General features: G+C 41.6%; 1 protein-coding gene across 4 annotated transcripts in view; it reads right to left on the bottom strand.

Moving 5' to 3' along the window:
* Nucleotides 1-27,279, bottom strand: part of ninl (ninein-like) — a 157,668-nt gene that overhangs the window by 52,498 nt on the left and 77,891 nt on the right. For all 4 annotated transcript variants that reach the window (XM_072581295.1, XM_072581297.1, XM_072581296.1 and 1 more), the window contains exons 9-13: nucleotides 26,637-26,773; nucleotides 14,078-14,218; nucleotides 11,693-11,867; nucleotides 1,609-1,719; nucleotides 1,044-1,133 (exon numbers count right to left, since the gene is read on the bottom strand). In XM_072581295.1, the coding sequence (XP_072437396.1) occupies nucleotides 1,044-1,133; nucleotides 1,609-1,719; nucleotides 11,693-11,867; nucleotides 14,078-14,218; nucleotides 26,637-26,773 (654 nt within the window). The remainder of the gene's footprint in view (nucleotides 1-1,043; nucleotides 1,134-1,608; nucleotides 1,720-11,692; nucleotides 11,868-14,077; nucleotides 14,219-26,636; nucleotides 26,774-27,279) is intronic.

Here is a 27,279-nt window from a genome sequence, read left to right as displayed (position 1 = left end):
AAAATAGAAGCAGGAATGGGCCTTTCGAGCCTGCTCCACCAGTCATTATGATTATGGCTGATCCTGGATTTACCCCATATCCTTTCATCCCTTTAGCCCCAAGTGCTAAATAACAACACCAATGTTCCCTCTAAGTGTGACGCAAAGGTAGCATGCAGACCATTCACTTTAGGATACCACAGTCAGAGAAAATAAATTTAAAGGTGCCATGCATTAAAATGAAGAGGCCTTTCCTTGAGAAGAGGCACTGAAAAGGCAATGTATAAATATAAGCCATTTTCTGTAAAATGTCTGCCAATTTACCACTAAACGTGGTAGCAAGTTTCACACTCTCACTACTTTCTCATGTCTTCACCCAGTTAGGTAGTCCTTAAGATGGTTAAATCAGATAAATAAAGAGAATCTACTCTCTTGGGGAGAGGAGTCCAGAACATTGGCCCCATAACTGAGACCACTTATTCAGGGATGATGTCAGCAAACATTTTTTTTTAAGATAGAGGATATCTAGAACTCTCTCCCTCCACATAAAGCAAGTGAGATTGGTTCAATTTTAAAAAATGTAAAACTGAGGTGAACATAGTTAACAAATATCAAGTGATAGAGAGATAATGAACTGAAATGTAACAGCAGCACAGACTACGGGGTCTGTAACTTGATACACAATCTAGCCTTCCATATTTAAAACCGTCAGTTCATTAACAAGGTAGAATGATGGAAATCAAAACAGAGAATTAATTTTAAAAACACAGATTAAATTCAAGGCAGTTGATAAACAAGTTCAACAAACATTAGAAATATTAAGAAACACACAAAAAAAACTGAAACAAATCAAATTTCACCTTTGCTCCAGTTTCCTCCCTATGATTGCTGGGCATCTTTTACAGACACCAACAGTTTTTCACTGCTGTGCTAAAGTGGAACTCCAGCTTGATCAGTCTCTACCCAGATTTCCTCCATCACTGGGTCGTGAACTGAAGTAAGAGCCAGCCTAGGGGTACTGCCAACGTAATGTACTGAAAAGATTTTTTTGGACCAATACCCACCTTGCACTGTTGTTCATATTCCATTATAATCCCCGTGAACCTCTGCTCGTGGCCAGTGATCTCCACATTCGGATGATCCCATTCTCCAAACTGAATAGAGACAGGGAACAAAGGAATGCAGCACATTTAGGACAAAAAGAAAAGCCAAAAGGAGTTTAGTTCTCAGTCATTGTGGGCTGGGAGAGGAGGGAAAGGGTGAGAGGGAGATAGAATATAGTGTACCTTTTAAGGCTCAAACATAATTGACAGACCATCATTTTCAAACATTTGCATTCTAAATATTTAAGCATTCTATCTCACCACATTTTTCTGCCCCCACTTAATCATCCATTCTCAACATGGAAGTATAGCATCATATAAGGTTGTGATACCATGGACACGGGGTTGACAGTAGGAATGATGTCAAATACTGACTGTTACAATAATATAAGCAAATAACTTGGCCCATTACTCAACACACCCTCCTTTTTTGACTGGATCTCTTTCCTACCCCCTACTTTGGTTCCCTCCACCAACCCACTGCCCCGAATCAAATGTATTCCAAACTTATTGGTGTGAAACTTGCTTTTGCTTTCAGCATGCAGTCAAGGTCCTTTTGTAACCTGGAAATCAATTTCTCGGATTCAGTCAATTTTTCCACCGTTTCCACCAATTCTTTCTGTAATCGACTGTTCTCCTGTTGAAAATAAAAGGTTATCATTGAGTAATTATTAATTAGATATAGATTAGAGATTGGGGGCTAATGTAGTATCATTATTTAAGAAAAGCTGTAAAGAAATGTCAGGGAACTACAGATCGGTGAGCCTTAAGTCGGTGGTGGGTCAATTGTTGGAGGGGATTCTGAGGATCTACATGCATTTGGAAAGGCAAAGACTGATTAAGGAGAGCCAACATGGCTGGGTGTGGGAAATCATGTCTCAGTAACTTGATTGAGTTATTTGAAGAGGTGACAAAGAAGATTGATGAAGCAGAGTGGTAGACATTGTCAACATGGACATAAGCAAAGTGTTCGACAAGGTTCTGCATCAGCAGACTGGTTAATGAGGTTAGATTCCATGGGAGCTGGGGACCTAACCAATTGGATACAAAATTGGCTTGAAGGTAGGCAAAAGAGTGTAGTTTGGGTGGTTGCTTTACCTGAAACAGTACTCAGGTAATGTCTCCTACCCATCCTCCTCCTCGAACCAATAAAAAAGCTTCTGGGCACTACACTGGTGAGATTACTAGCTTTTTTCCCCCCAGTAGTCTCTTTGGGAATTCAGAACAGTGGTAATGGATGTCAAGGCAGTTGAATGCTCCTCCTGCAGAATGTGGGAGGCAATAGTCACCATTAATATCCCTGCTGACTTCATCTGCAGAAAGTGCACCCAATTCCAGTTCCTCAGAAATCATGTTAGGGAATTGGAGCTCAAGCTGGATGAACTTCAGATCATTCAGGAGGCTGAGGGGGTAATTGAGAGGAGTTACAGGGATGTAGTCACACCTCAGGTACAGCAAGAAGGTAGATAGGTTACTGTCAGGGGACAGAAAGGGAACAGGCAGACAGTGCAGGGATCCACTGTGGTCGTTCCCCTCTATAACACCTTTTAGATACTATTGGGGGATGGGGGGAGGTGGGGTGGGGAGGGGAGAGGAGGTAGTAGGAATCAACTTACCAGGGGCAAGCCATGGGTACAGGTCTCTGGCACAGAGTCTGTCCTTGATCCTCAGGTATTGAGGAGGTGGGGGGGGAAGGAGTATAGCATTAGTCATTGGGGACTCCATAGTTAGTGGGACAGATAGGAAATCCTGTGGAAACAAGAGAGACTCGCAGTTGGTGTGTTGTCTCCCAGGGGCCAGGGTCCAGGGTCCATGATGTCTCGGACTGTGATTTTGGAATCCTTAATGGGAAGGGTGAGCAATCCCAAGTCGTGGTCCATGTAGGCACCAACAACATAGGTAGGAAAAGGGATGGGGATATAATGCAAAAATTCTAAGAGCTAGGGTGGAAGCTTACAGCTAGAACAAACAGAGTTGCTATATCTGGTTGGTTACCCCATGCCACCTGCTAATGAGGCGAGGAATAGGGAGAGAGAGACCAGTTGAACATGTGGCTACAGGAATAGTGCAGGAGGGAGAGATTTGGATACCTGGATAATTGGGGCTCATTCCGGTGTGGGTGGGACCTCTACAAACAGGATGGTCTACACCTGAACCAGAGGGGTACCAATATCCTGGGTGGGGGAATTTGCTAGTGCTCTTCAGGAGTTTTTAAAATAATTCAGCAGGGGAAGGGAACCTGAATTGTAGCTCCAATGTACAGACAGTTGCAAGTAGTGAGGTCATGAATTAGGTTTCAAGATCGCGGGAGTGTCCCGGCAGGCAGGAAGGTGGTTTGAAGTGTGTCTACTTCAATGCCAGGAGCATCCAGAATAAGATGGGTGAACTTGCAGCATGGGTTGGTACCTGGGACGTTGATATTGTGGCCATTTCGGAGACAAGGATAGAACAGGGACAGGACTGGTTGTTGCAGGCTCCAGGGTTTAGATGTTTCACTAAGAACAGGGAAGGTGGTAAAATAGGATGGGGTGTGGCATTGTTAGTCAGGGACAGTATTACAGTGGCAGAAAGGACATTTGATGAGGACCATGTACTGAGACTGTATGGGCTGAGTTTGGAAACAGGAAATGAGAGGTTATCTGTTGGAATTTTTCTATAGGCCTCCAAAAGAGATGTAGACGAAAGGACTGCAAAGATGATTCTGATAAGGAGGAAAGTTGTGGTGGGGGACTTTAACTTTCCTAATATTAACTGGAAACGCTATAGTTAGAGAAATTTCAATGGGTCAGTTTTTGTCTAATGTGTACAGAAGGGTTTCCTTACACAGTATGTAAATAGGCTAACAAGAGGCGAGGCTACATTGGATTTAGTACTGGGTAGTGAACCAGGCCAGGTGTTAGATTTGGAGGTGGTTGAGAGCTTTTGTGATAGTGACCACAACTTGGTTAAGTTTACTTTAGTGATTGAAAGGGATAGGTATATATCACAGGGCAAGCGTTATAGCTGGGGTAAAGGCAATTATGATGCAATTAGGCAAGATTTAGAAGATATAGGATGGGGAAGGAAACTGCAGGGGATGGGCACAATTTAAATGTGGAGTTTGTTCAAGGAACAGCTACTGCGTGTCCTTGATAAGTATGTACCTGTGAGGCAGGGAGGAAGTGGTTAAGCAAGGGAAACGTGGTTTACTAAAGAAGTTGAATCTTGTCAAGAGGAAGGAGGCGGCTTATGTAAAAATGAGACATGAAGGCTCAGGTAGGGCGCTTCAGAGTTACAGGTTAGCCAGAAAGGGCCTAAAGAGAGAGCTAAGAAGAGTCAGGAGTGGACATGAGAAGTCTTTGGCAGGTAGGATCAAGGAAAACCCTAAAGCTTTCTACAGGTATGTCAGGAATAAAGGTAAGACGAGAGTAAGATTATTAGCCTATCAAGGACAGTAGTGGGAAGTTGTGCGTGGAGTCCAAAGAGATAGGAGAGGTGCTAAATCAATATTTTTCGTCAGTATTCACAGAGGAAAAAGACAATGTTGTCGAGAAGAATACTAAGATACAGGCTATTAGAGTAGATGGGATTAAGGTTAGCAATTCTAGAACGTGTGAAAATCGATAAGTCCCCTGTGCCGGATAGGATTTATTCTAGGATTCTCTGGGAAGCTCAGGAGGAGATTGCAGAGCCTTTGGTTTTGATCTTAATGTCATCATTGTCTACAGGTCTAGTGCCAGAAGACTGGAGGATAGCAAATGTTGTCCCCTTGTTCAAGAAGGGGAGTAGAGACAACCCTGGTAATTATAGACCAGTGAGTCTTACTTTGGTTGCGGGTATAGTGTTGGAAAGGATTATAAGAGTTAGAATTTATAATCATCTAGAAAAGAATAATTTGATTAGGAATAGTCAACATGGGTTTGTGCCTCAAAAACCTTTTTGAGTTCTTTGAGAAGGTGACCAAACAGGTAAATGAGGGTAAAGCGGTTGATGTGGTGTATATGGATTTCAATAAAGTGTTTGATAAATTTCCCCATGGTTGGCTATTACAGAAAATATATATGTATGGGATTGAGGATGATTTAGCGGTTTGGATCAGAAATTGGCTAGCTGAAAGAAGACAGAGGGTGGTGGCTGATGGGAAATGTTCATCCTGGAGTTCAGTTACTAGTGGTGTATCACAAAGATCTGTTTTGGGGACACTGCTATTTGTAATTTTTATAAATGACCTGGATGAGGGCGTAGAAGGATGGGTTAGTAAATTTGTGTATGACACTAAGGTCAGTGGAGTTGCAGACAGTTGGGAAAGATGTTGCAGGTTACAGAGGGACATAGGTAAGTGCAGAGCTGGGCTGAGAGGTGGAAAATGGGAGTTTAACGAAGGCAAGTGTGAGGTGATTTACTTTGGAAGTAGTAACTGAAATACAGAGTACTGAGCTTATGGTAACATTCTTGGTAGTATGGATGAGCAGAAACATCTCTGTGTCCATGTGCATAGATCCCTGAAAGTTGCCACCCAGATTGATAGGGTTGTTAAGAAGGTATATGGTAGAGGGATTTAGTTTTGGAGCCATGAGGTCATGTTGCAGCTGTACAAAACTCTGGCACGACCGCACTTGGGATATTGCGTACAGTTCTGGTCACCGCATTTTAGGAAGGATGTGGAAGCTTTGGAAAGGGTGCAGTGGAGATTTACCAGGATGTTGTCTGTATGGAGGGAAGCTCTTCCAAGGAAAGGCTGAGGGACTTGAGGCTGTTTTCATTGGAGAGAAGAAGGTTGAGAGTTGACTTTATAGACTTTATCATACAAGATGATCAGAGGATTAGATAGGGTGGACAGTGAGAGCTTGTTTCCTCGGATGGTGATGGCTAACACGAGGGAATAGAAGTTTTAAATTGAGGGTGATAGATATAGGACAGATGTCAGAGGTAGGTTCTTTACTTAGAGAGTAGTAAGGGTGTGGAATGCAACAGTAGTGGACTCGCCAACATTAAGGGCATTTAAATGGTCATTGGATAAACATATGAATGATAATGGAATAGTGTAGGCTAGTTGGGCTTCAGATTGGTTTCACAGGTCGATGCAACACCGAGGGCCAAAAAGTCCTGTTCTGCGCTGTATTGTTCTATGTTCTATGGTGATAATGGGTTGCTTACCAGACTGGAGGTCTCTGTCTTGCGGTGTGCCACAAAGTTTGGTACTGGGTCCACTGCATTTCTTAATTTATATAAACGATTTGGATGGGAATATAGGAGGTACGATTAGCAGGTTTGCAGATGACACCAAAATAGGTGTACAGTCAAGATGATTGTCTCAGATTACAATGGGACCTTGATCAGATGGGCCAATGGGCTCATGGTTGCAGATGGAGTTTAATTTAGATAAATGCGAGATGTTGCATTTTGGTACAGCAAATCAGGGCAGGACTTATACAGTTAATGGTCGGGCCCTGGGGAGTATTGCCAAACAAAAAAGACCTAAGGGTGCAGGTGCATTTTGCCTTGAAAGTGGAGTTGCAAGTAGACAGGGTGAAGGCTGCATTTAGCATGCTTGCCTTCATTGGTCAGTGCACTGAGTGTAAGAATTGGGACATCATGTTGCAGATGTACAGGATATTGGCAAGGGCTCTTTTAGAATACAGTGTACATTTCTGGTTGCCCTTCTATGGGAAGGATGCTGTTAAACTTGAGGGGATGCAGAAAAGTTTGAAAAGGATGTTGCCAGGGCTGGAGGGTTTGACCTGTAGGGAGGGGCTGAATAGACTGGGGCTATTTTCTCTGGAGCATCAGAGACTGAGGTGGTATCTTATAAAGATTTACAAAATCATGAGGGGCATGAATAGGGTGAATAGTCTTTTCCCTAGGGTGGGTGAGTTCAAAACTAGAGGGCATAGGTTTAAGATGAGAGGGGAAAATTTTTTTAAAATGACCTGAGGGATAACGTTTTCATAAGAGTAGTCAGTGTATGGAATGCGCTACCAGAGGAAGTAGTGGAGGTGGGTACAATTACAACATTTAAAAGGGATATGAATAGGAAGGGTTTAGAGGAAGGGCTTATGCCCGAAACGTCGATTCTCCTGCTCCTCGGATGACCTGCTCTGCTTTCCCAGCAACACACTCTCGACAGTAAAAGTTTGACATCCTAAGCTTGTCATAGGTGCTATACAGGAATGTAAATCTATACTTTTGTGTGTTTACAATCAGCACTGAAATTAAACAACTTTAATTATACATTCACTTTTGTATCTGAAGGATAGGATTTAAAATGGGTTTTAAATTCACTAATACCTATTTGAGGTGCTGCCTCAAAAGAATTTTAATCACCTATCACTTCTCTCCTTAGCCTCACATCCTTACTTCCCTTCCCAAACCCTCCAGTCACCTCCAATCCCAATAACTGTTTTCAAAAACATTCTTGTTGTCTATTCACCAATTACAATTCCCAAAAATTACCTTTATTCAGGAAACATTCCTGCAGATTACTGAATTACACAAGTCACTCCTTGACTGAAGAAACATGAAAGACAGAATTATAGGTCAGTTAGCCTGTCAGCATTGACAGGAAATTGCTACAGTCGAGACTGTGTGGCTGGAAAAGCACAGCATCCGAAGAGCAGGAGAATCGACGGTCTGAGCTGGAGCCCTTAATCAGGAAATGGCCCAAAACGAAATGGTCGATTCTCCTGCTCCTCGGATGCTGCTTGACCTGCTGTGCTTTTCCAGCAACACAGCCTCGACTGTAGCATCGGCAGACCTCACTTTCTCCTAGGAAAGGGCTACAGCCTGTAATTGTAGGATAGAGTGATCAAACATCTTAAAACGTTTTACTTCATCAGAGGTGACCAGCGTGGAGTTCTTCTACAGGGCAGGTCACACCGATCATCGTGATTTAATTATTTTAAGAGGTCGCTGCAGCAGTAGTCAGGGAATGCTAATAAAGTCTTTCACAGGAGGTAGTTAGCTGAAGCTCCTGGAATTTATGGCAAATAATTGACCTGGTTAGAAAAGTGTCCAAGTAACAGGAGACAGAGAGTGGGGATAATGAGCAGAATGTGACCAAAAGGTATCCTGCAAGAATCTTAGTTAATGAGTGAGACAGTGGGTTGGAATCCAACTTGTTCACATTTGCCACAAGCACAAAGATTGTTGGGACTGTACCTCTGTACCCCATCATTACTGCAGAACCAGGTTTCAAAATCTCAATAGCTCTCTTCAGAGTTTGGCCTTTGCATATGACACCATACATAAACTCTGCAATAAAGGACAGCATGGTGGCTCAGTGTTTACCATTGCTACCTCACAGCGCTAATCACCCAGGTTCAATTGCAATCTTTGGCGATTACCTGTGTAGCGTTTGCATATTCTTCCTGTGTCTGCATAGGTTCCGCTGGGTTCTCCAGTTTCCTCCCACAGTCCAAAGATATGCAGGTTAGGTGGATTGACCATGCTAAATTGCCCTGTAGTGTCGAGGAATATGCAGGCTAGATGGATTAGCCATGTAAATGCAGGGCTATAGGGATAGGATGGGTGTCTTTGTCTGGCTGGGATGCTCTTTGGATGGTCAGTGCTGACTTGATAGGCTGAATGGCCTCTTTCCACACTGTAGGAATTCTATGATTCTTAGTATTGAGCTTGGAATCATGCAAACGCATGTTTCTGGATTAACATATATGCATAGTATAGATGTCAGCAGACTGCCTAGGAATTATACTTCATCTGCATAAAGTCCAAGTTAGGTCACATCTAGAATGCTGTGAATAGACTGGGCAGCTGACCTTAGGAAGAGAGACTCTCCGGAGAGAGTCAAGAGAAGGATGACCAGAACAATATTTGGAATCCAAAGGTTAAATTACAAGAAAAAATTGTAACTAGTTTGTATTCCTTGAAAATTATGATGATTAAGGGTAATTAGATCAAAATATTCAATATATTAAGACCAACAGATAGGGCAGAAAGAAGAAAAAAAAGTCTTTTAACTTATTTGAGAGTCTAAGACAAAGTGGTTTATGTGAAAAATGAGAGCCATATCTTTCAAGAGTAAAACTAGGAAACAGTTTTAAGCATAGACATTTGGACCTTTTCCCTACAAATTCCAATTGATGCTGGATCAATTATTAATATATATCAGAGACTGATATCTTTGGAGAATATCTAAAGCAAGTGGGGGAAAAGGTAGGTTTTTGCAGTTAGGTAAGGTGATCAGTCACAATCGCAATGATTAGCAGAACGGAAATGTGTAGCTAAATGGCCCTTCCAGTTTCTGTGCAAGGGTTAGCCATTCATGCCATTGAACCTGTTCTACCATCCAATCTGATCATGGCTGATATTCTACCTTAATGATAAATACCTGCTCTCTGCCCATATTCCTTGATGGCTTCAGTGTCTAGAAATCTATTTTGTTAAATATATTCAAGTAATTTGGACTCCACAGCCTTAAGTCATACAGAATTCCATAGTCTGACCACCCTCTGAGTGATGAAATTTCTCTTCATCTCAGTTCTCGATGGTCTACCCCGCAGCTTGAGAATATATTGCCTTGTTCTAGACCCACCCATCCAGCCTGTCCAAGGCTGTCAGAATGTTATACATTTCAATGATATCCCCTCTCATTCTTCTAAACTCTAGTGAATACAAGCCTCCAATCTCATCTCTAACAACAAACCTACCATCTCAGGAACCAGTCTGCTGAATCTTTGTTATATTCTCTCTATGACAAGTTTATTTCTTCTCGGGTAAGGAGTCCAAAACAGCACACAATGCTCTAGGTGTCGTCTCACCAAGTCCCTGTACAATTGTAGCAGGACATCTTTGCTTCTGCACTCAACACATCCTTGCAGTTAATCCCAACATGCCATGTGTGTTCTTAATTGCTTGCTGCATGTTTCCTCTCAGTAATGGGTTTACAAGGATACCCAGGTCCCCTTGTACACCAATGTTTCCCAATTCTGCCAGCATTTAATTAATACACTGTCATTCAGCTTTTCATTCCAAAGTAGATAACTTCACACACATACGCATTATGCTACATCTACCATGCATTTGCCCACTCATTCAACTTGGCTAAATCACTCCGAAGCTTCTTTACTTCTTCAATACAACTCACACTTTCACCTAGTATTGAGTTGTCAACAAATGCAAAGTGTAGCTGCTGCACAGGAACAGCTTGACTACAGGCACAGCTTGTTCTGGAGCTCAGGTTTTCAGTACTATTGCCAGAATGTTGATAAGGCCCAAAGCCTTTGCAGTATCCAGTGCCTTCAGCCGTTTCTTGATATCATGTGAAGTGAATCAATTTGAGTAATAAGTGAGGCGATAGCCTCATGTTATTACCGATAGACCCAGGTAATCTTCTTGGGACCCGGTTCAACTCCTATCATGGCAAAGGATAGTACTTGAATTCAATAAAAATCTGGAACTAAGAGTCTAATGAGGACCATGAATCCATTGACGATTGTGCAAAAAAACCATCTGGTTCACTAATATCCTCTAGGGAAGGAAACTGCCATTACCTGGTCTGGTCTACATGTTGACTCCAGACCCATAGTAATGTGGTTCACTCTTAGCTGCCCACTGTGCAAGGACCCAATTGGACTTCCCCATTGTTGAGGATAGGGAAATCTGTGGAGCCTCCACCGCCTCTTAACTGTTCCGATTGCTCTTCACCATTCACAACTGGATGTGGCAGGACTGCAGAACGTAGATTGTGACACAACCTGTTTTGTTGCCAATATAGGATATTGTATACAAGAAGACCAAGTCTTGAGGGAGGAGAGGGGAGGCACAAAATACCAGGAATTTTATACAATTATCAAAAAATTTGACCGGTCATTTCCACAGTAATTGCATGCATCTTACTCAATAAAGGATATTTTAATATTATAATAATAGAAAGAATATTTTAAGAAACTGTACAACTTTCCTCACTTATGCAAAGCCAATATTACATCATAAAAAGCTGGAAAAAAATGCTATGGTTTGCAATTTCAAAGTAACAACACCTTCCATTGATATGACAAAGCCCAACTTAGGCCATGCATGCTTAACCTATCGAGCACACATACTGGCCCAAAACTAGTAATTTGCTGTGATTATAAGTGTCAAATAAAAAGACTTAAAGAGTGGAAAGTGCTCCAACATTCTGAACAATTCAGTAGCTGATCACATCTTGTTTTTGTATTGTTGTATTTTTCAATTCTGCAACACAGGGGACAGGGACTATCCATTTCTGTCTGTCTCTCCTTCACTCTCTCCAGAACAAATCATCACTGAGACATTCAAACTAAGTTAAAGACTGACAATTCCTTCCACTTCTTTTTGAAAGTTTCTTCTTTAATCAGCCACTCTATATAGAGGGTGAAAATCATCAATATCGCTCTGCCTGTTATAAACTGGGGGAGCTGCAATAGAGGATTCCTAAGAACCTCACATTATGTAAACTGAGAAAGTGGTGGAAGAATACAGTCTACTTTTGTGGGAATTATCTAAGTATTCCTTCTCAAGTGGTCATTTCACTCAAATACCCTTTCCAGCCAGGAATGATGACCCTGCACCTGAGCAGTCAGGAACAATAAGTAACTGAATAAATTTATCCTCCCCAAAAGGGAGAAACACAAGGCTTTTCTTTGACATACCTTCATTGCCAGTTTCAGCTTTTCTTGGAAATGGATCTCATCGGATCGGAGGGAATCTAACTCATGTTCAAGTTCAGCTCGCTGTGTGTTCACCTGCTGTACAATCATCTCCTGTTCCTTGCCCATCTCTAATTTAACGGCTGCTATCTTCTCCTTGTATCCTTGATCCAAAGCTCTGCGAAGGGGGGGATGGTCAAGCAGATAAGGTGAGCAAACAATTTACTAGAGTTGCATTAAAAAGAATAGCTGAATACAACAATCACACCACAAAATGTAAATTGCCAAACATGTCGGCTATAACAAATGACATTTGGGAGATGTGTCTTCTCCAGAAGTTGGAACTCATTACCATAGACACTCACTGGGCAGGTTAGCAGCAGATGGTGTGAGATGTATATACATGAAACTGATCTTTCTTTAACAACAGAAGTTTATTACACAAAAGATGTTATTTTGGAAAAAAAAATAAGATAAATGGAGAAGACAATTAAGATTGATCTCAAAATACAGCAAAACAAAGCTTCAGCCTTTTCCCCAACACTATTGGCTGCAGAGACTCAAATCCAGATAAATTGTACACTTATTGCAACACTTTAGGGCTCAATATTACTAAAGCTGATCTTTGCGGTGTGATGCAGACAATTTGATGAGTCTTTTCCAAATCTGCCAACAGTAATTTGTCACAAATCTGAAAGCCAAAATATTCTTAATATCTTGCAGATTTCTTATCAAAGTCTCCTGGTTTGGAAGTTTCACAAATTAAAAACTCTTCTGATGAGATGACTTGTTCCTTGCACTGAACTCCTTCAACTAAACTTGTTTTTAAACTCAACAGAGTTATCTTCACTACTGAACTAAAAAGAAACTCTAAACTTTAGATTATTCTGAACTGAAAGCAAAGCTAATGGCCTCACATTTATTTTACGAACATAAAGCCAACAGTATAAACATCTGTGCATTAACATGATTTGGGTCTGAAGACACTTTAGTTTGACAAATGCTGAACTTAGTCACTACTCCAGAAGGATTTTCCCAACCCTTCTTTTTTTATTATAGAAACCCTCGAAAAGATAAACACTCAGCTGCCTCTATTTTCAAATCCAAATACCAATATTGATTTTAATACATATAAATTTACCCCTTTCGTCACAATTCATTTGAAGGAAAATGAGCTAACTACATAAAGGGAGGAAAGAAAATAATGACATGTTGTTAGGGTTCAATCAAGCTGAATGGGAGTTTTGTGCTGAGCATAACAGTGTTGTGGGGCAAATGGCTTGCTACTGATTTTGTATTTAAAAAGTTGAATCTGTTCCTATTTCCTATTATACATATTACTATTGAGAACTTTCTTCATTGTCTCCTTCTTTGGGATAAGACTGGGGCTGTGATAAGCTTCCAGAGTCACCTAGTATTCTTACCAAATCGTCATTCATATCATGATATTGCTAAAACCACTGTGGCGAGAGAGGTATTATAAACAAGTCTGTGGTCAGAATCGTATGTGCTACTTACATAAGAAACAGTGTTCAGTTGAGGTGGGAGGGGGTTAACGGATAGTTTTAGGGGGAACATTGGGAATTCAAGGCACTCTTGATCTGTAGCTAGTTGTCTGACCCACGTTAGAGGGACAACAGGGCCTCAGTGCCCATAACTTAGAATAAGAAGTTGCCAAAGGTTCCTCTTCCTGATTGACATCCAGCTTTACTGATGAAAGGTGTGTGTGTTTGGGAAGGAGGTCAGGTTAGGCTCTGATGTCTCTGGATGGCACATTGGCAGGAAAATACTCATTAATAGTAGTGAAAGCTTCCTGGTTGACACAGAAACAAACTTGGGAAGGAATAAACATCTTGAGCAAGATAGGGTCAGGAGCAAATTGATGAGAACATCGAAAGACAATACTTCAACCCATCAAAGAGCTGATAAGAAACATTTTACAGGAAGCCCACCAATGCATTCTTAACCATGGAGGTAGCCTGAAATTTTGATAGCGTTGGACAGGTCTTCCGAAATCCATGATCTCCACCACTAAGACAGTCATGGGCAGCAACTGCATTGGAACACCACCTCCAAATTATACACTATCTTATCTTTGCCACGTATCATAATTTTTTCACCATTGCTGGTCAAATCCTGGGATGCCGTACTTAATAATATTATGGCAGTGGCTTTCCTACACACACTGCAGTGATTCAAGACGCCAACTCACTATTACCTCTCAAGGGTTACCATGGGATAGGTAAAAATTGCAACACTGCCAATAAGATGCCCCATAAATATCATTTCTGCGATCCACAATATTTTCTCCTCCTGCATCCTGGGAAATGCTCACACCTAGGGAACAAAAGTAAACAAAAGAAAAATCAACCAATGTCTCCTACTGACTTGATTTTGGTTTCATTGATCAATTCCATTGTGGCATGTTGGTCATCAACTTCTTTGGCTAGCTCGACATTACACCTCTCTGCTCTGTCCAAGTCTGCTTTGGTCTTTTCTCTCTCCTTGTACAACTGCTGAATTTGTCTTCTGCAAAAACAAGGTTTGGTCAACATCAATTTGATATCATTGTTAATTTCTTATAACGAATAAAATAAATCAAGTAGGAATACTTAGTAGCAGTCATTTAGGATGAGATGTTTCCTACTCAATGTAACCAAAACATATTTTGATAATATACTGGGAATAGCTTCCCCACTTGAACACAGAGTCAGAGTCATTATTATGATATTTCTCCACCATCTCTGGGATAAAATTCAGATATAGGAAAGGTATCTTTGATTCCTGTGAGAATCAATAGAACAAAAATATAGCTTACTGCCTCTGCTTTGGGGTTAGAAACGTTAGTGCTTCAAGTCAAATATGATTATTCTTCTGAAAACAAAAGTCATTTGTCTCAAAGGAGTCATATTCAACTTGAAACACTAACTCCTTTTCTCTCTCCAAAGATGCTGTTAAACGTACTGATTATTATATTATTTGTTTTTTCTTTAATTTTAGATTTTTGATTTTATATACATGTTTAGTATTTTGTCTTGTCTGTATGATCCCTTCGTGAGATGCACGTCACAGGTGGTAGCCTAATATTCCTTTAAACCAACCTGTGGAAATATCTTAAACAGAAGGAGGGTAGATAGACACATGGCCGTTTATTATGTTTCTTATTAATATATTGATTATAACTATTAGAGAACCGAAGAAAAGTAAATGTAGATTTGTAACAAAAAAAAGAAATTGCTGGAAAAGCTCAGCAGGTCTGGCAGCATCTGTGAAAAGAAATTAAAGTTGACATTGCAGGTTCGGTGACATTGCAGGTTCCTCAGAACAGTGTTTAATCTGGAAATCTGTGTTAGGCCTACTTATTTTGTAAAAGTAGAAAGTGAAGCTTGTGCAACGTTTTCCTCACAGAGGTGATACATATATGGAATGTACTGCCAGAGGAAGTGAAGGATGCAGGAAAAGTTACAACATTTAAAAGACATTTTGACAGGTACAAGAACAGAAAAGGTTGACAGGGATATGGGCCAAATGCAGTTGGACCAAAATGTCTCTGTCCATAATGTATGAGTCTATGAGTCTAAATAAATGATGCATGGAAGGATCCTAATACATTTCTGTGAGAACAAGGGCCCATACAACTCAAGAAGCTCAATGTGCTGGGCATGTTGTCAGACCAATGTACATTAAATTAGGATCGACATGTGATGAGTTTTCTGCTAAAAATAGGATTGTAAGGAATGTACTGTGTAAGTGTCCAGTGAGAACAAACATTTCCAAAAATAAACAGGAGGATGCAATTTCTTTAACTAAGTACCCAGCAACATTTGTAACAACACCACTTGTATTTATATAAAGCAGTTTTAATGCAATAAAATGTCCCAAGACATTTCACAGGAGTATCATAAAACATATGGCAATTTAAGGCAGATGACAAAACGCTTTGTAAAGGAGGTTGGCTTAAAGGAATATCTTAAACAGAGGGAGGGTAGAAAGACACATTACAGAGTTTAGAGATGGAATCTATGGACTAGGGCTTTGATGCCTGAAAGCAAACTCAGTAATTGTGGAATAAGTAAAATTAGGGATGCTCAAGGGGCTAGAATTAGAGGAGAACAAATGTCTCGGAAGGTTGTTGGCCTGGACGAGATAACAGAGATGGGGAGTGCTGAGGCCATTGCAGGGGATCTGAAATGAAGGTCAAGAATTTCAAGCTTTTGCTAAACCAGGAGTAAGTGTAGGTCATCAAGTATAAATGTGATGGATGGATGGAATTTGGTGAGTGAGGAAGGAAGAGGCACAGAGTTTTAGATGGTCTCAGGTTTACGGAAGGTGAAATGTGGGCAATTGGCCAGGATCAAGTTGGAATAGTCAAATTTAGAGCTAACAAAAGAATAGACAAGCATTTCAGCAGCAGATAAGAGGAGGCAGCACGGAGTTGGGCATTATACATCACACCTCTTCTGACAGCACTTTCCGAACCCCAAATTTCTACCACCTGGAAGCACAACAGCATCCAAGCCACACACCATCCTGACTTGGAACTATATCATTCTTCCACTGCTGCTGGGTCAAATTCCTGGAACTCACTTCCCAGCAGCACTGTAGATGTACCAATACATTAGGCAAAGCAGCAGTTCAAGGACCATTACAGATGGACAATAAATGCCAGTCTCACCAGCAACATCCTCTCCCTTGAACAAACAAATTAAGTGGAAATTGGCAACCTTGGTATTGGCACAAATATATGTTTGGGTGAGCATCTCAGGATTAACTTTACATCACAGATGCAAACATTGTTCTGTCTCAGGTAATTGCCAGAGTGAGGGCTAGAGTTGGTAGATTGGGATAAAAATCTGTAGCTGTACCAAAAACACAGCTTTGATCTTCTCAAAATATTGGATGCCAAGTGAGCTGTCTGATAATCTAGTGACAGTGGAGGAATCTAAAGTGGTGGCAGCATTGATCAGGAACATGCCAAATCCTAGCGCTTATGGGAAGTGGTGCTGAGTGAAATGATTCAATATTACCATTGTAATGGGATAATTGGAAAAGCATATATTCTAACAGTGAATCTTTAACTACAATTAATTTATTATACTATATAGCTTTGTTTTGGTACAACTAATTGGTTACTCTTTCATTTTTAGGAATTGTTTCTTCACTGCAATTGTTGCACTGCAATTTGATTATTGTTGATAATATGCACAAGATCAAAAAGAACAAATGGTGTTTAAGTGGGGATGAACAAATCATTGCACTGGGGAACTCTCACAGGAAACAATCAAGATTCGATCCTGCATTGTAACAACTGCACGAGTGCTTACATTGGTGCTTAAAGTAATGAGACAAATTTGACAAACATTTTGATAACCCTGAAGTAATTCAATCTTCATCAAGTTAGCATCAGTTCAAGGGGTAGATATTCTCTCAGGAATGCAGCTCAAGGAGGATCTCCAATTAACAATGGCAAGACCTGGGAATATTCTGGACATGGTTCAGATATTTCTTCACAATTTGAAGCTACCTAATGGTTAATGTCGCACAAACTAAGACAATAGCTATACCGTGTCAAATGTAGATTCTTAAGTTAGTAGAAAAGGCTGAGGCCAGAGATAAAGAAGTTTCAGAATTCAAGAGCAGTGAGAAAACTAAGTAGGTGGTGGAAATCTGGACATACTTAGAGCTGCAAGTACAACATCTTTCAGGCAAACAGAACAAAAATCAAGGTCAGACAAAAGAAATATCCAAAGCTGCAACACACAAAGTTAGCAGTGAGCCTGGCAGACATCACAGGGGTCTCTACCACCTCATTACCTCATGTCAGGTCAAAGGAATGGGAGGCCAACAGGTGGCAGTATTGTCTTGGTCTTATACTTCCCTATCATACCATGCCTGAACATAGAACATAGAACATAGAACAATACAGCACAGAACAGGCCCTTCGGCCCACGATGTTGTGCCGAACTTCTATCCTAGATTAAGCACCCATCCATGTACCTATCCAAATGCCGCTTAAAGGTCGCCAATGAATCTGACTCTACCACTCCCACGGGCAGCGCATTCCATGCCCCCACCACTCTCTGGGTAAAGAACCCACCCCTGACATCTCCCCTATACCTTCCACCCTTCACCTTAAATTTATGTCCCCTTGTAACACTCTGTTGTACCCGGGGAAAAAGTTTCTGACTGTCTACTCTATCTATTCCTCTGATCATCTTATAAACCTCTATCAAGTCACCCCTCATCCTTCGCCGTTCCAACGAGAAAAGGCCGAGAACTCTCAACCTATCCTCGTACGACCTACTCTCCATTCCAGGCAACATCCTGGTAAATCTTCTCTGCACCCTCTCCAAAGCGTCCACATCTTTCCTAAAGTGAGGTGACCAGAACTGCACACTGTACTCCAAATGTGGCCTAACCAAAGTCCTGTACAGCTGCAACATCACTTCACGACTCTTGAATTCAATCCCTCTGCTAATGAACGATAATACTCCATAGGCCTTCTTACAAACTCTATCCACCTGAGTGGCAACCTTCATAGATCTATGTACATAGACCCCAAGATTCCTCTGTTCCTCCACCTGACCAAGAACCCTACCATTAACCCTGTATTCCGCATTCTTATTTGTTCTTCCAAAATGGACAACCTCACACTTGGCAGGGTTGAACTCCATCTGCCACTCCTCAGCCCAGCTGTGCATCGTATCTAAGTCCCTCTGCAGCCGACAACAGCCCTCCTCACTGTCCACAACTCCACCTATCTTTGTAGCATCTGCAAATTTACTGACCCACCCTTCGACTCCCTCATCTAAGTCATTAATAAAAATTACAAACAGCAGAGGACCCAGAACTGATCCCTGTGGAACTCCACTTGTAACTGGACTCCATGCTGAATATTTACCATCTACCACCACTCTCTGACTTCGACAGGTTAGCCAGTTTTCTATCCAATTGGCCAAATTTCCCTCTATCCCATGCCTCCTGACTTTCCGCATAAACCTACCATGGGGAACCTTATCAAATGCCTTACTAAAATCCATGTACACTACATCCACTGCTCTACCCTCATCCACATGCTTGGTCACCTCCTCGAAGAATTCAATAAGACTTGTAAGGCAAGACCTACCCTTCACAAATCCGTGCTGGCTGTCCCTAATCAAGCAGTGTCTTTCCAGATACTCGTAAATCCTATCCCTCAGTACCCTTTCCATTACTTTGCCTACCACAGAAGTAAGACTAACTGGCCTGTAATTCCCGGGGTTATCCCTATTCCCTTTTTTGAACAGGGGCACAACATTCGCTACTCTCCAGTCCCCTGGTACCACCCCCGTTGCCAGTGAAGACGAGAAGATCATTGCCAACGGTACTGCAATTTCCTCTCTTGCTTCCCACATAATCCTAGGATATATCCCGTCAGGCCCGGGGGACTTGTCTATCCTCAAGTTGTTCAAAATGTCCAACACATCTTCCTTCCTAACAGGTATCTCTTCTAGCTTATCAGTCCATTTCACACTCTCCTCTTCAACAATACGGTCCCTCTCGTTCGTAAATACTGAAGAGAAGTACTTGTTCAAGACCTCTCCTATCTCTTCCGACTCAATACACAGTCTCCCACCACTGTCCTTGATCGGACCTACCCTCGTTCTCGTCATTCTCAGGTTTCTCACATACGCATAGAATGCCTTGGGGTTATCCTTGATCCTATCCGCCAAGGATTTTTCATGCCCTCTCTTAGCTCTCCTAATCCCTTTCTTCAGGTCCCTTCTGGCTATCCTGTATCCCTCCACTGCTCTGTCTGAACCTTGTTTCCTCAACCTTATGTAAGCCTCCTTCTTCCTCTTTACTAGACATTCAACCTCCCTCGTCAACCAAGGCTCCCTCACACGACCATTTCTTTCCTGCCTGATCGGTACATACATATCAAGGACACGTCGTATCTGCTCCTTGAAAAAGTTCCACATTTCCACCACATCCTTCCCTGACAGCCTATGCTCCCAACGTATGCTCCTCAAATCCTGTCTTACAGCATCGTAATTTCCCTTCCCCCAATTGTAAAAACTTCCTTGTTGTGCGCACCTATCTCTCTCCATAACCAAGGTGAAAGTCACAGAATTGTGGTCACCATCACCAAAATGTTCACCCACTAACAAGCCCACCACTTGTCCCGGTTCATTACCGAGTACCAAATCCAATATGGCCTCCCCTCTGGTTGGACAATTTACATACTGCGTTAGAAAAGCTTCCTGGACACACTGCACAAACACCGCCCCATCCAATCTACTTGATCTAAAGAGCTTCCAATCAATATTTGGGAAGTTGAAGTCGCCCATGACTACGACCCTGTGGCTTCTGCACCTTTCCAAAATCTGTTTCCCAATCTGTTTCTCCACATCTCTGCTGCTATTGGGGGGGCCTATAATAAACACCCAACAAGGTGACTGCACCTTTCCTATTTCTGACTTCAGCCCATACTACCTGAAGAAGAAGCAGAGCTCCAAAAGCTCGCAGTTTCAAACAAACCTATTGGATTATAACCTGGTGTTGTTTGATTATTGACCTTGTCCACCCCAGTCCAACTTCCACATCTCCCATATCTTGGGATACTCAGCAGAGACTGAAATGAATAAAACCGGATGATGTTCAAAGGACTCCCTGATCCAAACATTGTTGAGGAGATTTTGGGACAAAGGCCATGGTCATGAATGCTTCTGTACCCCTTTACTTTTCAGATACCAAAGTCCCACGCTTGTACAGTTCAACCAGTTATGTTATATAATGAGGAGCAGTTGGATGGCCATTCAATTCCTTAGACGCTTGTCACTCTCAACAGTTCACTCACCTTCCCTGTAATCTGGAATGTGTAAGGGGTAAGGAGAGAACATGATCGGAAATCTCCCAACTCCTTCAGAGGCTGTGAAGGCAACATGACTTCAGTTCTGAAGAACAGTCATATTGGACTGGAAATGATAAGTCTGGTTTCTCATTCCACAGACTTACCGGAAATTCTCCAGCATTCTGTTTTGATTTCAGGTTCCCAGCAACAACAGTACTTTGCTTTTGCTAGGGGGTTTGGGGATTACTAGAATAAAACAGGAGGGGTAAATTACAAGAAGGTGGCAGGAAGAAAAGAGATTGATGATATAAACCTGTGAATTTGAATGTAACGTGTACAAGTTACTAACATGAAACAAACTACTTTTTGTTCAGACAATGGTCTCTTCTAGTTGGACCAGTAAATGGCTTTCCTCTATCACACTAGCTCAATCAGGCCTTGTAGGATACCAATAGTCAAAGAGGATGATGGTAGGAAACCCAGCACAAAGTGAGGCAGAAACTCTGCTGCACACACATCAAATATTAGGTCTTTCATGGCATACCATTCTTATTTATAAATTAAAAGCCTAAACTGTTATTTGGGCGAAACAGATGCTGTACCAGAGGGAAATGTCAACAGCTTCAGCATTTCAATCAAGTAACTGTTGTGGACAGTCACCATTGTAAGTCCAAAGTGAGACTTCTACAAACTTTGAATCAGAAGAGTGGGACGCATGACAGAATGAAAAATCTCCTCTGTGAATTAATCTTTCCACAAACCTACAGAACATAAGAACCAGGAGCAGGAGTAGACTGTCTGGCCCTTCGATGCCACTCTGCCATTCAATAAGATCATGCCTGATCTTTTTTGTGGCCTCAGCTCCACTTACCCACCCTCTCACCATAACCCTTAATTTCCTTACTGTTCAAAAAATTATCTCAGCTTTAAAAACATCCAATGAAGAAGCCTCAACTATTTCACTGGGCCGTGAATTCCTTAGATTCACAACCCTCTGGGTGAAGAAGTTCCTTCTCAATTCGGTCCTAAATCTGCTCTCCCTAATTTTGAGGCTATGACCTCTTGTCCTTAGTTTCACCTGCCAGTGGAAACATCCTCTCTACTTCTATCTTATCTATTCCTTTCTTAATTTAATGTATTTCTATAACATCTCCCCTCATTCTTCTAAATGCCAATGAATGTTATCCCAGACTACCACTCATAAGCCAACCACTTCAACTCCAGAATCAACCTAGTGAACCTCTTCTGCACCCCCTCTAGGGCCAGTAGACCCTTTCTCAAGTAAGGAGACCAAAACTACAAGCAGTACTACAGGTGTGGTCTCAGCAGCACCCTATACAGCTGCAACATAACCTTCCTGCTTTTAAACCATCCCTTTAGCAATGAAGGACAGAATTCCATTTGCCTTAATTACCTGTTGCACCTGCAGACCAACCTTGTGATTGATGCACTCGGACACCCAGGTCCCTCTGCACAGCAGCATGCTAAAATTTCCTACTATTCAAATAATTGACATTTTTATTGTTATTCCTACCAAAATGAATGCTTCACATTTATTAACATTGTACTCCATCTGCTAGACTTTTGCCCGCTCACTTAAATTATCTATGTCCGTCTGCAAAGTGTCACAGTCCTCTGCACTCTTTGCTCTATGACTCATCTTAGTGTCATCCGCAAACTTTGACACACGAAACGTGGTCCCCAACTCCAAATTGTCTATGTAAATTACAAATAATTGCAGTCCCAATACTGATCCCTGAGGCACAAAACCAGTCACTGATTAGCAACCAGAAAAGCACTCACTTATGCCCACTCTTTGTTTCCTGTTGGTTAAACAATCCTCTATTCTTGCTAATACATCATCTGTAATGCCATGCATCCTTCTCTTATGCAGCAGCCTTTTGTGTGGCACCTTGTTGAATAGGTTGGACATTTTTGCAGGTGGGAATCACTGCTCAACTGTATCCTTACAGCGGTCAGTGTTATGAACACCATGATACACCCGGGTCTTATGCTGATGTTATTTCAGTTAACTACGCTGCTCACAATAATTCATCTGCAAATGGAATATTGGAAAACAAGGGCCAACCAGGACAGTTTTACATGGCAGACAACATTGAGAAGAATTGGAGGAGTGTGGGAATGACGGTCCATAGTATCACAGATATTTTAATGTCTTGTACAACTTGTGGGACCAGCCTCTTCTTAAAGACCAGTTTGAGTTTAAAATGACTTTCCACTGAACATGGTGAGGTTGAATCTGAGAATGCAAGCTGTACACCATGTGTGGGCAGGGTGCTACATTTCAACTGATTAAGGGGATGATGCAATGCCTGAAAGTAAACACTCAGCAATATCTGTAATGATTTAGTGTATGTCTATCTGATCACCAGTGCTCAGGAGAAATGGTACTGAGCTAATTAGGTAATATAATCATGGTAATAGGACAGATGAAAAGGACTGTGCAGGATAAAATGCTTTTCAGAGATCATGTACCTTTGTTTAACTAATTGGCTATACTATTTCTCTATTACTGGCACAATTAATTAATTATATAGTCACCCACACACATCTTTGCTTCAACATGATTTATTGATACTATGCATGAAGTGGGGAAAAAAATACAAGTATAAGCAAATCATCTTATAGGACTTTTATAATCGTCAGTGGTGTTTTAATAAATGGCTGTTATATCTGCATGCATTTACATTTATGTTAAAGTAATGAGACCAAATATAACAAGGCCTCAGGCAACTGTCTGTGCGGAGTTTGCACATTCTCCCGTGTCTGCATGGGTTTCCTCCGGGTGTTCTGGTTTCCTCCCACAGTCCAATCTGGGTCCTTGGCACTGTGAAGCAGCAGTGCTAAACACTGAGCCACCATGCCGCACTCTGCTATCTCAGAGTGTTTGGGGACTGAAGGAAATTTACCAAGATAGGGAGAGAAAAGGCCATGGAAGCATCCAAAAACAAAGATAAGAACTTTCAAACCAAGACATTGTTTTAACTGATTGCATAAAGGTCATTGAGCACAGATCCATTAAAGAGCAAGAACTGATACAAAGAGATGGCCAGCAGTGTTTTCAATGACCACAAGTTTATGGCGGGTATAACATTGAAGACCAGTGCATTACAATAATCTTGAAATAAAGGCATGGCTGAGTTTCAGTAACAGATGAGCCATGACAGTGATATTAGTAAACATTATGGAGTTGGAAACAGGTTGTTTTAGCAATGGCTTGGCTATGATGCAGGATGCTCACATGGTTACATGTGATATCCAGATTAGCAAATAATCTGGTTTAACTGATACAGTTGTCAGGGAGAGGGGTGAAGTTGGTGGCTGGCTAATAGATTTTGTAACAGTCACCAAAGACAATGTTGTCGCTCTTCCTTTTGTAAGTCACCAAAGACAATGTTGTCGCTGTTCCCAATATCTGAATGGGGGCTATTTCTAATCATCTAGGAGCAGATGTCAGGCAATTCAGAAGCTGCGGAGGGATAGAGGGGGACGATGGTGAGGCGAATCTGGATGTTCACAGTGTACATTTACAAACTAATGTGTGTTTTCAGATGATGTCATCAAGGGGCAAGTATTTAATGAAAAATAGGAGGGGCCCAACGATAAACCCCTGAGGGACACCAGGGGTCATAGTACAGGAGTGGGAGGAGAAACTATTGCAGGCAATTCTCCAATTGCCACTAAATGGATGAGAATGGAAATAAGCAGCACATTTCCACCCAGCTGGATGGTAATGGAGTGGCAATCGAGGAGGATGGCATGATCAAAGATGTCAAACGTGTCAAAAAAGGATGAATTTTCTTCTGTCACAGTCACATAGGACATAATTTGTTACTCTCCTCCCTTCCTACTTTTCATCTGCATGTTGCCTCTTGCCTACATCATCCAAAAACATGGATCAGTTTACAAACATACATTGACAACACTCCGATCTACCTCGCCATCACCCCTATCTATCCTTCCAAGCTGTGTACTATGGAAGTAGCAGGGGATTTTTTATTGAGGGGATTCAAACAGGGAGTTCCAGAACAAAAGGCACAAATTTGGGAGACAATGTCAAGTACTTTAAAGAGGAAAAGCAGGTTGGAGACAGAGTAGTTGTTTAAAAAGATGGGAGCCAGGGTAGGAGTAAAGGGTTCTTTTTTTTTGAGGGAAGGGTGACAGTGGCAGATTTGAAAGTGATAAAACCCAAGGAGGAAGAACATTAAAAATATCAGCTAACATGGGAACCAGGAAGGGGAGTTGGACAGTTAGTTGTTTAGTGGGATTTGAGTTGAAAGAACAAATAGGTCTCATGAACAAAATCAGCTCAACATGACGGAAAATGAGGGAGAAACTAGAAAAACGTTCAAGGTCAGGACTAGAACTGGGTGCATGTCTTGGAGGTTTGGTCTATTGGATTAGGGGAAGAAGGGGAAATGGCAAAGACAACTGATCAAATGATTTCCATCTTACAACTATAAGATCATTAACCACCATTTCCGTCACCTCCAGTGAAATGCCAAAACCAGACACATATTCCCCTCCCCTCTCTTGTCCACCTTCCCTCCAGGACACCCTGGTCCGGTCCACTCTTTCTTCACTCCCAACACACTACTACAGCACTTTCCCCTGCAACTGAAAGGTGTAACACCTGCCCATTTACCTCCTCCATCCTCAGTATCCAGACTGTTTCGCAGAACACCTATGTTCTATCCACTAAAAAGACCCTGAGCTTCCAGTTGCCTGCTTCAACACACCACCCTGTTCCCTGGCCAATATCTGGCTTGCTGCCATGGTCCAGTGAAGCTCAACACAAGCTGGAAGAACACCACCTCATTTTCCACTTGGGAACCCTGCATCCTTCTGAACTCAATATTGAGTTCAATAACTTCAGGACTTGAACTCCCCCATGTCCTTGCCCCTACTTCCACACACCAGGTTTTGTTACCACATAGTCTGCTAATAACACAACCCATTGGTAGCCACTAACAGTCCCCATTAATAGCCATTCACCCTCCTAGCCAGATTGTTATCCACTCCTTGGTCTATCCAACTGTTCTTCTCTCTTTGGGCTCTATCACCAGGTACTGTTTACTCCTCAGACCCTCCCCCCACCCTCTCTTCTGCAAATTAATTAATACTTGCTCAGCTACAATCAGTTCTGAAGAAGGGTCACTAGACCCGAAACGTTAACTCTGATTTCTCTTCACAGATGCTGCCAGACCTGCTGAACATTTCCAGCAATTTCTGGGGTTTTTTTTTGCATTTAGAAGCTATTTATATTTTTACACAGTGTTAGTTCTAATGGTTTCTAGATAGTTTGTCTATTCACAGTGAAAGACAAATCTTAATCCACATGTATTCCCAACAAAACAATGGAATGTGCAAAACAAAATTTTTACAACCATACAGCAATACCTTCAACAGTCACCAGATGGCAGATGGACAGCAAGATAGGTCTTTTTAACTGAAGAGGTAAAAACAATGACTGCAGGTGCTGGAACCTGACTTTAAAAGGAGAGTTAAATTATTTAAATCTTTAAGTGCCATAACTTCCAGTTCACAGGCTGTTTGAAACTGCAGCATTTAAGGTAGGAGGTGCTTAATGTTATATAGGGATACAGAAGAGTTTAACATTTTCATAAGTTAGAAGGAAAAAAGCTCCATTTACTTTTTGTTTTCCACAACCTTAGGCTGTCCCAAACCACTATACAGCCAATTAGGTACATTTTTTAAGGTAATCACTGTTGTAAAAATGCCAATGTGCATAGATAAATAATGTTAGTCAATTAGTTTTAATAATGTGGCTGAGGAATAAACATTGGCCAAGACACCAAGGAGAACTCTGCTGTTCTTCAAAACACAGTTTTCGAATCTTTTACATCTACCCAAGAAGCAGGCATCCCTGTTTAATATCCCAGCTGAAAGACAGTACCTTGGAAAATGCAGCATTCCTTCTGTACTACACTGGAACATCAGCCCTTAGTGCTCAAGTCCCTGGCTTGAACTCTGACCTTCTGATTTCAAAGCAAGTGTTCCACCACCAGCCACTGATTAGCCATGGATGACACTCATCAAAACTTAAAAGGATGTTAAAAGCAACGCACTTACTGAAGGCCATTTATTTCATTTCTGTAACAGGAGAATGCGGCCTGATGAATTCCATTTTTGCTGGTCAATAACTCATTGTCAAGTGCTTTGGTTAGTTCTGCAAGGTTCACCTTCTGTTCCACATCAAAGTCTAATATCTGTCAAAAAGGAACAATTAGAATTTTAACTGTGAATGCTGCAAAGTTGCTTCCATAACCTACACCAGTAAATGAATGAATCAATGATTTTACTATTTTGTAGAAAAATGCATTTAAAATAGGTGCATACCCATAAAACTGAGATGGTAAAAGGGAGATTTCATAGATATGTTCAAAATTGTGCAATTGTGTAAATAAGAAACAAACAGTCTGGACAGTTGATGATTCAAGGTTTGTGTAAAGAGTTGTAGCTCGGGTTCTAGTTGTTGTGCTTGTGGGTATGTTCGCCGAGCTGGGAGAGTTGATTTGCAGACGTTTCGTCCCCTGTCTAGGTGACATCTTCAGTGCTTTGGAGCCTCCTGTGAGGCACTGCTGTATTCTCTCTTCTGGAATTTATTTGGTCCAGTTTCTGCTGCTTCTAGTTGCCAGTTCCAATTGGTCGTGGTAATGGCCGGTATATTGGGCCTCGGTCAATGAACTTGTTGATGGAGTCCGTGGCTGAGTGC

Source organism: Chiloscyllium punctatum, chromosome 11 (genome assembly GCF_047496795.1).
Source record: "Chiloscyllium punctatum isolate Juve2018m chromosome 11, sChiPun1.3, whole genome shotgun sequence".
In the NCBI taxonomy this organism is placed as follows: Eukaryota; Metazoa; Chordata; class Chondrichthyes; order Orectolobiformes; family Hemiscylliidae; genus Chiloscyllium; species Chiloscyllium punctatum.
Note: the sequence above shows the minus strand (reverse complement) of the source record. Positions and strands in the feature narration are given on the sequence as shown.